General features: G+C 38.7%; 1 protein-coding gene across 4 annotated transcripts in view; it reads right to left on the bottom strand.

Annotated features, from left to right (window-relative positions):
* Positions 1-377: 377 nt before the first annotated feature.
* Positions 378-11527, bottom strand: part of LOC137244325 (organic cation transporter-like protein) — a 37291-nt gene continuing 26141 nt past the window's right edge. For all 4 annotated transcript variants that reach the window (XM_067773382.1, XM_067773310.1, XM_067773235.1 and 1 more), the window contains 4 exons: positions 9702-10107; positions 8901-9142; positions 8569-8842; positions 378-1299 (listed from right to left, as the gene is read on the bottom strand). In XM_067773382.1, the coding sequence (XP_067629483.1) occupies positions 1143-1299; positions 8569-8842; positions 8901-9142; positions 9702-10107 (1079 nt within the window). In that variant the 3' untranslated portion in view covers positions 378-1142. The remainder of the gene's footprint in view (positions 1300-8568; positions 8843-8900; positions 9143-9701; positions 10108-11527) is intronic.

Below are 11527 nucleotides of genomic sequence, written 5' to 3'. Positions count from 1 at the left end.
ATACGTAAGCAATCGGTGAAATTTGAAGCTTCTAGCTGATAAAATGGGGCTAAAATTGCGAAAAGATATATATATATATATACTATATATACCACCATATATATACTATATATACCACCGATCTTTATGATTTTTTCAGACAACAATATATGCTATATACGTAAGCATTCGTTGAAACTTGAAGCCTCTAGCTCTTAAAATAGGGCAGTAATTACGAAAAGTTTCTTATCTGAACATTCGGTTGTGGGGGATATATACTATGTATAAGACCGATCTCATAAATTTTTGCAGGCAACAATATGTGCAATATACGAAAGTATATGGTGAAGTTTGAAGCTGCACTCTGTTAAATTGACTAAGATATGACAAAAATCCTCTTTTTCTGAAAAATCGGTTGTATGGAGGATATATGCTATAGTGGTCCGATCCGGTCGGTTCCGACAAATGTCTAATCGGACACCCAAATACACCCGCTCACCAAGTTTTATTAAGATATCGTAAAAATTGAGGGACTAGTTTGCATACAAACAGACAGACGGACATGGCTAAATCAACTCAGCTCTTCATCCTGATTATTTCGGTATACTTAATGGGGGGTCTATCTATTTTCCTTTAAGGACTTACAATTTGGGTTTCGTGACGAAATTAATGTACCATTTCATTTTCATGAAAGGTATAAAAATGGCAGATTTTCAATCAATCTGATTTTTCTTTTAACATAACTGATTTCATTGGTCATTGCAACAGCGAAGAACTGCCGATATTATACAAATACAACAGCTAATTTAAAAGAGAAACTCTTAAGCTTACGACGCTCTTACTTTGTTCTCATATATTTATATATATAAATATGGCATGAAGCTCACTAAATTCTTTTCTGCAGACCTAATCGGACTATAGGAAGTGCAAAAGGCTTCTTGTCGAGTTGATTTTGAACTTTTTTCCAAACAATTGAAAATGTTGTATTATTGTAAAATAATAAACATTGCATATCATATCCCTCACTGTCTCAACATCTATACAAAATTTTCCAAAATACCCCATCATCAATGTTTATGCAATCAACGCTTATATTAATAAGTTTCACTAACACTTATCATTAGTTTAACACTTAAATCTAGTTAAAAAATTAATATTCGTGCTCAAAAATAGCCAGCCGTGTTATTACGTATATTTTGAGATCCCGTATTGGTGGCCAAAACATCAACCGACTGCGTGCGTTTCTCTGAAAAACTGAAACTGTACCAACGGTCATTTTTTCCAAAGTTTTCACCATCCTCCAGGGATGTTGGTAATGTTCTAAAAATGAGAAAAACACAATTCAGTTTTAGCGATACTTTTTGTAAGGTTTTTTTTCGTAACATTAACGTTTACAAAAAACAAGTAAGGAAGGTTAAGTTCGGGTGTAACCGAACATTACATACTCAGTTGAGAGCTATGGTGACAACATAAGGGAAAATAACCATGTAGGAAAATGAACTGAGGTAAACCCGGGAATGGGTTTGTATGACATGTGTATCAAATGAAAGGCATTAAAGAGTATTTTATGAAGGATTGGGCCATAGTTCTATAGGTGGACGCCATTTAGTGATATCGCCATAAAGGTGGATCAGGGTTGACCCTAGAATTTGTTTGTACAATATGGGTATCAAAAGAAAGGTGTTAATGAGTATATTAAAAGGGAGTGATGCTTAGTTCCACAGGTGGACGCCGTTTCGAGATATCGCCATAAAGGTGGACCAGGTGTGACCCTAGAATGCGTTTGTACAATATGGGTATCAAACGAAAGATGTTAATGAGAGTTTTAAAAGGGAGTGGTGTGAAGGCGTTTTCCAGATATCGACCAAAATGTGGGCCAGGGTGACCCAGAACATCATCTGTTGGATACCGCTACTTTATTTATATTTGTAATACCTGCCAAGATTTTAAGGGTTTTTTATTTCGCCCTGCAGAACTTTTTCATTTTCTTCTACTTAATATGGTAGGTTTCACAACCATTTTAAAAAGTTTTTTCTAAAGTTATATTTCGCGTCAATAAACCAATGCAATTACCATGTTTCATCCCTTTTTTCGTATTTGGTATAGAATTATGGCATTTTTTTCATTTTACGTAATTTTCGATATCGAAAAAGTGGGCGTGGTCATTGTCGGATTTCGTTCATTTTTCATACCAAGATAAAGTGAGTTCAAGTAAGTACGTGAACTAAGTTCATTAAAGATACGTCGATTTTTGCTTAAGTAATCGTGTTAACGGCCATGCGGAAGGACAGACGAACGACTGTGTATAAAAACTGGGCGTGGCATCAACCTATTTCGCCCCTTTTCACAGAAAACAGTAAACATCATAAAATCTATGCCCCTGCCAAATTTCAAAAGGATTGGTTAATTGTTGTTCTACTTATGGCATTAAAAGTATCCTAAACAAATTAAATGAAAAAGGGCGGAGCCACGCCCATTTTGAAATTTTCTTTTATTTTTGTATTTTGTTGCACCATATCATTACTGGAGTTGAATGTTGACATAATTTACTTATATACTGTAAAGATATTAATTTTTTTGTTAAAATTTTACTTTAAAAAAAATTTTTTTTAAAAGTAGGCGTGGTCCTTCTCCGATTTTGCTAATTTTTATTAGACATACATACAGTAATAGGAGAAACGTCCCTGCCAAACTTCATCATGATATCTTATCGACTGACAAATTACAGCTTGCAAAAGATTTAAATTGCCTTCTTTTAAAAGTGGGCGGTGCCACGCCCATTGTCCAAAATTTTACTAATTTTCTATTCTGCGTCATAAATTCAACTCATCTGCCGAGTTTCGTCGCTTTATCTGTCTTTCGTAATGAATTATCGCACTTTTTCGGTTTTTCGAAATTTTTGATATCGAAAAAGTGGGCGTGGTTATAGTCCGATATCGTTCATTTTAAATAGCGATCTGAGATGAGTACTCAGGAACCTACATACTAAATTTCATCAAGATACCTCAAAATTTACTCAAGTTATCGTGTTAAGGGACGGACGGACGGACGGACATGGCTTAATCGAATTTTTTTTCGATCCTGATTATTATACTCAGTTGAGCAGAGCTCACAGAGTATATTAAGTTTGATTGGATAACGGTTGGTTGTACATATATAAAGGAATCGAGATAGATATAGACTTCCATATATCAAAATAATCAGGATCGAAAAAAAATTTGATTGAGCCATGGTATGTAGATTCCTGGGCACTCATCTCAGATCGCTATTTAAAATGAACGATATCGGACTATAACCACGCCCACTTTTTCGATATCGAAAATTTCGAAAAACCGAAAAAATGCGATAATTCATTGCCAAAGGCGGTTACAGCGATGAAACTTGGCAGATGGGTTGACGTTATGACACAGAATAGAAAATTAGTAAGATTTTGGACAATGGGCGTGGCACCGCCCACTTTTACAAGAAGGCAATTTAAAAGTTTTGCTGTAATTTGGCAGTCGTTGAAGATATCATGATGAAATTTGGCAGGAACGCTACTACTATTACTATATATGTGCTAAATAAAAATTAGCAAAATTGGATGAAGAACACGCCCACTTTTTAAAAAAATTTTTTTTTTAATTCAAATTTTAGCAAAAAATTTAATATCTTTACTGCATATAAGTAAATTAAGTCAAAATTCAACTCCTGTAATAATATGATGCAACAAAATACAAAAATAAAAGAAAATTTCAAAATGGGCGTGGCTCCGCCCAGTTTCATTTAGTTTGTCTAGAATACTTTTAATGCCATAAGTCGAACAAAAATTTACCAATCCTTTTCAAATTTGGTAGGGACATAGATTCTATGACGGTAACTGTTCTCTGTGAAAATGGGCGAAATCGGTGGAAGCCACGCCCAGTTTTTATACACAGTCCACCGTCTGTCCTTCCGCTCGGCCGTTAACACAATAACTTGAGCAAACAACGATATATCTTTACTAAACTTAGCCCACCTACTTATCTGAACTCACTTTATCTTGGTATAAAAAATAGCCGAAATCCGACCATAACCACGCCCACTTTATCGATATCGAAAATTACGAAAAATGAAAAAAATGCCATAATTCTATACCAAATACGAAAAAAGGGATGAAACATGGTAACTGGATTGGTTTATTGACGCAAAATATAACTTTGGAAAAAACTTTGTAAAATGGGTGTGACACCTACCATATTAAGTAGAAGAAAATGAAAAAGTTCTACAAGGCGAAATCAACAGCCCTTGGAATCTTGGCAGGAATACTGTTAGTGGTATTGCATATATAAATAAATTAGCAGTACCCGACAGATGATTTTCTGGATCACCTGGTCCACATTTGGTCGATATCGCGAGAACACCTTCACATATACATCTAAGGGCCACTCGCTTTTAAAACCCTCATTAATACCTTTAATTTGATATCCATATCGTACAAACACATTCTAGAGTCACCCCTGGCCCACCCTAATGGCGATATCTCGAAAAGGCGTCCACCTATAGACCTAATGCCCACTCCCTCTTAAAATGCTCAGTAACACCTTTCGTTTGATACCCATATCGTACAAACATTCTAGAGTCACCTCTGGCCCACCCTAATGGCGATATCTCGAAAAGGCGTCCACCTATAGACCTAATGTCCACTCCCTCTTAAAATGCTCAGTAACACCTTTCGTTTGATACCCATATCGTACAAACAATCTAGAGTCACCCCTGGCCCACCCTATTGGCGATGTCTCGAAAAGGCCTCCACCTATAGACCTAATGCCCACTCCCTCTTAAAATGCTCAGTAACACATTTCGTTTGATACCCATATCGTACAAACATTTTAGAGTCACCCCTGGCCCACCCTAATGGCGATATCTCGAAAAGGCGTCCACCTATAGACCTAATGCCCACTCCCTCTTAAAATGCTCAGTAACACCTTTCGTTTGATACCCATATCGTACAAACATTCTAGAGTCACCCTTGGTCCACCTTTATGGCGATATCTCGAAAAGGCGTCCACCTATAGAACTAAGGATTACTCCCTTTTAAAATACTCATTACCACCTTTCATTTAATACCCATATCGTACAAACACATTCTAGAGTTACCCTGGCCCACCCTAATGGCGATATCTCTAAAAGGCGTCCACCTATAGACCTAATGCCCACTCCCTCTTAAAATGCTCAGTAACACCTTTCGTTTGATACCCATATCGTACAAACATTCTAGAGTCACCCTTGGTCCACCTTTATGGCGATATCTCGAAAAGGCGTCCACATATAGAACTAAGGATTACTCCCTTTTAAAATACTCATTACCACCTTTAATTTGATACCCATATCGTACAAACACATTCTAGAGTCACCCCTGGCCCACCCTAATGGCGATATCTCGAAAAGGCGTCCACCTATAGACCTAATGCCCACTCACTCTTAAAATGCTCAGTAACACCTTTCGTTTGATACCCATATCGTACAAACATTATAGAGTCACCCCTGGCCCACACTAATGGCGATATCTCGAAAAGACGTCTACCAATAGACCTAATGCCCACTCCCTCTTAAAATGCTCAGTAACACCTTTCGTTTGATACCCATATCGTACAAACATTCTAGAGTCACCCTTGGTCCACCTTTATGGCGATATCTCAAAAAGGCGTCCACCTATAGAACTAAGGATTACTCCCTTTTAAAATACTCATTACCATCTTTCATTTGATACCCATATCATACAAACACATTCTAGAGTCACCCCTGGCCCACCCTAATGGCGACATTTCGAAAAGGCGTCCACCTATAGACCTATTGCCCACTCCCTCTTAAAATGCTCAGTAACACTTTTCGTTTGATACCCATATCGTACAAACAAATTCTAGAGTCAGCCCTGGTCCACCTTTATGGCGATATCCCTAAATGGCGTCCATCCATAGAACTATGGCCTACTCTCTCTTAAAATACTCTTTAATACCTTCCATTTGATACACATGTCATACAACCACATTCCAGGGTTCCCTAGGTTCATTTTCCTACATGGTGATTTTCCTTATTTTGTCTCCATAGCTCTCAACTGAGTATGTAATGTTCGGTTGCACCCGAACTTAGCCTTCCCTACTTGTTTTAATATATGGAAGTCTATATCTATCTCGATTCCTTTATATATGTACAACCAACCGTTATCCAATCAAACTTAATATACTCTGTGAGCTCTGCTCAACTGAGTATAAATAGAAACTGTCTGCATAAAAAAAGCGACAAATAGTTCCCTCGCCTTATTCTTAGAGGATACCAAATATAGTTCTGGAAGTTACAAGTGGAACGTTCATAGATAAACATTTTCTTTTCTTATTGGATGAAATTGAGGACCAGAAGTAGGGACACGACTATCGGCAACTTTTTGCACTCTATACCGTTATTTTATACTCGATTGTGTCGTAACGATACTAGAAAACCCTGCTTGTTTTGAGCAAACTTATCTGTGTGGCTTTTAAAAACTTTATATCTCTGTTCTACTCCGTTCTTTTCTCCCCTTTCTTTTCTCTCTTTGTATTCATCTCTCTCTAGCTCCCTCTCCTTCATCCTCTCCCGCTCCTAATTTTCACCTAGCTCTATCTTTTTCTCAGTCTTTCAGTTCTACAGGTCTGCAAAAGGAGGTTATTTTTATTCCGTACGACATGAGATTATAAAAAGTAGCACAACGAGGGGAGATAATTATAACCAGTGCCGTCCCTTAATGTGCTAGTTGGGGGCTACCTCGAAACTGGTGCAGTATGCTACAGAGAACATGGTCGGACTTTTTCCCACCAACTGGTCCCGCGACGACCCTTAGATGTTATCTAGCACGCCATTCCCTGTGGCTGCACTTCACATAACTCCGAAAAATTAAATTCAAAAATATTTCATAAACTTAAGAGTCCACTAAACTCCGTACTCACGGATAGCGCCTCTTCCAGCTCTCTCGAAGTCGGCAACAGAAATCAGATGTAACCATATTACTTATTCACCCTATCTAAATTTATTCGGCTTCAAGAAGTGAAAGCGATTTTGAACTACTTTAATAGAGCGCACCCATCGTCCCTTCTTCAAACTAAGTGCTTCATAAAACTGACACCTGTAGGAAACGCCAATGTAGCCCAAAGGATTTGCTTTTGGTCTTCCTAACGGGAGGCTGTATTATACATATATAATACTGCCTAACAAGCGCGGACGCAATGCTTTATCCTGCATGGCCGATAAGTCCATTTAAGGGTTCTCATCGGAGCAGTATTCTGTAGTTCTCGGAGGGCTATATTGCGATATATTTACTCTTATAGAGAAGCTCACTTTAACGGCAGGAAGGAGCGGGTTAGGGGGTTTAAAATATACTCACGGCAGTTATGTTAGAAGCGACTAAAATACCCAAATGATTCAGGGGGTTGTGTAGAGCAACTTTCAAGAGGCTGCCAGCGCAATTTATAGCCTCTCCACTAGGGAGTGAAGGCAGAATAGCCTAGAAGGTTCAATGTGGTCGTATTAAATGGTTTCCAAGATGGTTGGGCTTGTACATTATTAGTGATTGTTACCGGAAAGTAGCGGACCTATATCCGGCAAAGGACCGTCAACATCGATAGCCCTCCCCAAAACCTTCGGGGAGTGTCTTTATCGGCACAACAAGCGAAGTGAAAACAGGCAAGCTAATGTTACGTAAGCTATTGCTACTTAAACATTCACCGTAGCATCCCGATATCCAAGTGCGCCTAGACCGAAGTGCTTTCGCCTTATAATGGCAAAAGTTGGACAGTCAAACATCAAGTTCCACCTCGTTATCCGGCATCCAACAGCAGCAGGATAGGTTTCCAGTATACTAGGACATACACACTAAAATTGGATATTAGTATTGGACAAATCTTCGTGAACCCAATAACTTCGCTTGGAAGCTTTCGCTACCTCGTAAAGGGTGATGTTTATGCAGTATTTCATTGTCTGAATCGAGGCCCATGTGCGCAGGAGCAGACTACAAGTGAGCAGTGGCACTCCAAATTCCCAATAAGCTTAGAGATCCGCACGATATTGGAACGCGATACAGTACGCCAGTGAAAATCATGGCTTCTTGGAATGTGGTACTCAACATCACTAATTGGCGCCTAACCGTCTAAGTGATCTTGACGGTTGAGTAAAAGTCAAACCAGCTATTATTCCTATTTTGCTAAAACTGCCGCCAACAAGGGGCACCATGGGAGTTAAAGCCTTTCTGCTCCTGTACCTCCCAACCCAATGGAGGCCACAATGGAGGCTGAGCTGGAGCGTCTTTTTATGTCACTATCTCCCGTTTAGAATTGTATTTCCTAGGGGATACATTTTACGACTTTCTGACTAAAGTTTTCTTTCTTGCTTATCTTAACCTTAAGGTCAAAGGGCATTATTTGAATTTCAGCGGCACCCGAACGCTTTCTCTAAGAATTGATGAAGAATTTACTGATATTACTGATATGAGCAACCCTTTGGCATATAAGAGTACTGTACTAGGAAAAAGTCGTCTCATTATGAATCCAATAGATCTAGTATGAGCGCCATTCCTGTCTCCTAAAAATTTTAAGCACTTACCTATTTAGCGTCTCGGGCAACAGCAAACACAATCCGGCACCTAAAAGCGAAAGTATACCCAGAATAAGCTCTGGCATTGGTTGAAAAAATGAGCGCGTATATAATATGTAGGAACTAAAGAAGGTAAAAGCATAACCCATGACATGCACCACTGCTACACCTTGACCGCGTACGCATGTGGGTATTAGCTCTGTGGCATACTGTGCACCCGAATTGTAAGCAACCGTTACACCAAAACGTCCAATAATCGACAAAACCACAACCAATATAACGTCTGAAAAGAAAAAAAAGTTTTATTTTTGCATAAAATTCGTTTTTACCTGTCTACTTACCCGTCTCTGCACCGCTACGCTCCGTACAAAAGAGTATCGCTCCAGTGACCGATATAAAAACGCCACTTAACAACAATGACATGGATGCCATCGCTTTACGTCCGATACGATCTTGCAAGACGATCAATAAAATGCAGGCTGGCAATATGGCCGTTGCGCTCAATGTGAACATGACAAATGGCGATATACCGAGACCTTGAACATTACGAGACACTGCATCATAGCATAAAGTGATGACCATGCTGCAATAGAAAAAACACAAAAACACAGACACATAAATTGTATTGAATGTAGATTAATTAAATTATCTTCAAATAAGACATATTTAAATGTTATTAAATATATACATTAGGGTGGCCCTTATAAATCAAATAATCGATTTTTTCCAGTCTCGCCCCATGAGATAGTAATACTTTGGTCAAAAATTACACATATAATTTTTTGTTCCATTTCGAGACGTTAAGGGGTGGCACACAAGGGTCCAAAATTAAGATTTTAATGTATTTAGTCTTCGTAAGGGCCACTGGGCTTGGATCCCTGTACAATAGGCTTCAGCCGTTCCCTTATTTTGTTATACTGATTTATGATATGGGGTATTGAAAATCATGCAATTAATTTTTTGAGATTCCATAGAGCAGCCTTAACTTTGGTTACTGTCTGACACCCTTAGTCCACTTACACCAAACCAAAATTAATATTTGAACTAGCTTTTGCCGTCTGAAAGGGTGAGACTAGAGAAAATCGATTCTTTGATTTGTAAGGACCACCCTTATGTATGTACATAGGTAAAATCAAACTTACGATTTAAAAAACAAGATGAGCGTATTGCGACGTAAACGTGGTGTTGCAAATAGTCCAAAAAGATTTGGTCCCGATTTTGTATGCAATTGGCTACGTTTGCATTCATCGATGAACTCCGTATAGGCAGATTCTTCAACTACACGTCGATTGATCAGCGCTACACGTTTTAGACATTTAACAGCTTTGTCGTATTTTTGCTTTGATATCAGCCATTGTACGCTTTCGGGTACAATGAAGTAGAATAACGGTACAACAGCAAATGGTATTGCGGTGGCAAGTAGGAAGCCTCTCCATGTTTGTAACAGTACAGCAATCCATGGTGCAGCCATTGAGCCAAGACAGTAGAAAAAGCCAATGCAGATGCTTAGACCAACGGTGCGAAGTGAAGGACGTAGATACTCCATAACTGTGAATTGAAATTTATAAAATTAATAAATTGAAGTTTAGTCATAACCGTGGAAGGTCTTCATCTTCAAGTGATAAGACGTGTAAACGTTAGTTTTTCTTGAAAAGTAAAACAACTTGGAACGATTGCAAAAGTTGGGAAAATAACAAACTTTGGTAGGACCCGTTTGACTGTCAGAGATAGCATAACCTATTTTTCCTTCATCTCGTGTACGCATTTCAAACCAGTCGATTTCATCATTATCATTAATTGGCTCTTACCTACCTAGGCGATTTTGCCCGTTTCGAAACAAGTCATGCTAGATATTCCTGTTTCGCCATAAATGGCGCCAGTTGGGAACAATAAGGGAGATTAAGTCTTCCTACACCTGCTTCTCCCAACTCAGTGGAGGTTCTCGCTTTTTCTGATTCCAAAATGCGTTTTCGATTGAAATACGTAGCGTCTTCGTCCATTCGCATAACACGACCTAGCTATCGAAGCTTGTGACTTGTATTCACTGCACTATCTCACATCTGCATAAAGTTCATACAGCTTATAATTATACCTCCTTCGATGCTCGCCGTCAGCATCATGGACAGGACTATAAATATTTCGGAGAATTTTTCTCTCGAAGACGCCAAGGGACATCTCATATTCTCTCGGGAGCGTCAATGATTCTGAGCTATACATCAGAATGGATATGATGAGCGACTTGTTGAGTGTGATTTTTGTTCCTCGAGAGACAGCTATCACGAGCTCTTGAAAAGCAGAATTACTTGCTGAATCAGCGATCCAGTAACCTGTATTTCGACAAAAAGCAAACTACGACTGGATATCTATCACTGCCGGTGGGAATATACCCAGGTAGTATATACGGTGGTCTGGCCTCGAAGATATGGTGGCGGTGAACGCACCAATGTGGTGAGTAGTGGAAGGTAGGATGTAGGTTAATTCACCTCCAATCCCCGGACACATCAAAATGTAGTAGGAGACCGAGGTCAACTATCGTACTACTAATAAAAAGTGGAAGGACTGTGCAAGATAATTCCATCTCCCAACACACATTTAGGTTAGAGAACGATTAGAAAACGATTCGAATTCTAATGACTTTCTCTAGGGTAGGAGGTTAGAGAACGATTTGAGAAACTGTCGAGAACTATAGCATTCTCGACAAAAAGGGGACTTAGTTCTCGATATCGAGATAAAGGTTAGATTTCTAATCGAATTCTAATGTATTTCTCTAATATTATTCAAATATGCTCGAATTTACGTTAGTTCTTTAACTGATTTCGAGTCGATTTCTAGTGTAGTTTTCTAACATTTTTCTCTATTAGATAATTACACTAGTTTCTAATGTGCAAAACGAAAAATTCTCTAACGTTAGATTCTGTGTTTGCTGGGCTGTTTACATAAAATGTTTGTGGAAAAGACTTCTTTTACC

This window comes from Eurosta solidaginis, chromosome 1 (assembly GCF_040869045.1).
Source record: "Eurosta solidaginis isolate ZX-2024a chromosome 1, ASM4086904v1, whole genome shotgun sequence".
NCBI lineage: Eukaryota > Metazoa > Arthropoda > Insecta > Diptera > Tephritidae > Eurosta > Eurosta solidaginis.
The sequence above is the reverse complement of the archived record's forward strand: the minus strand, read 5'-3'. Positions and strand labels throughout refer to the sequence as shown.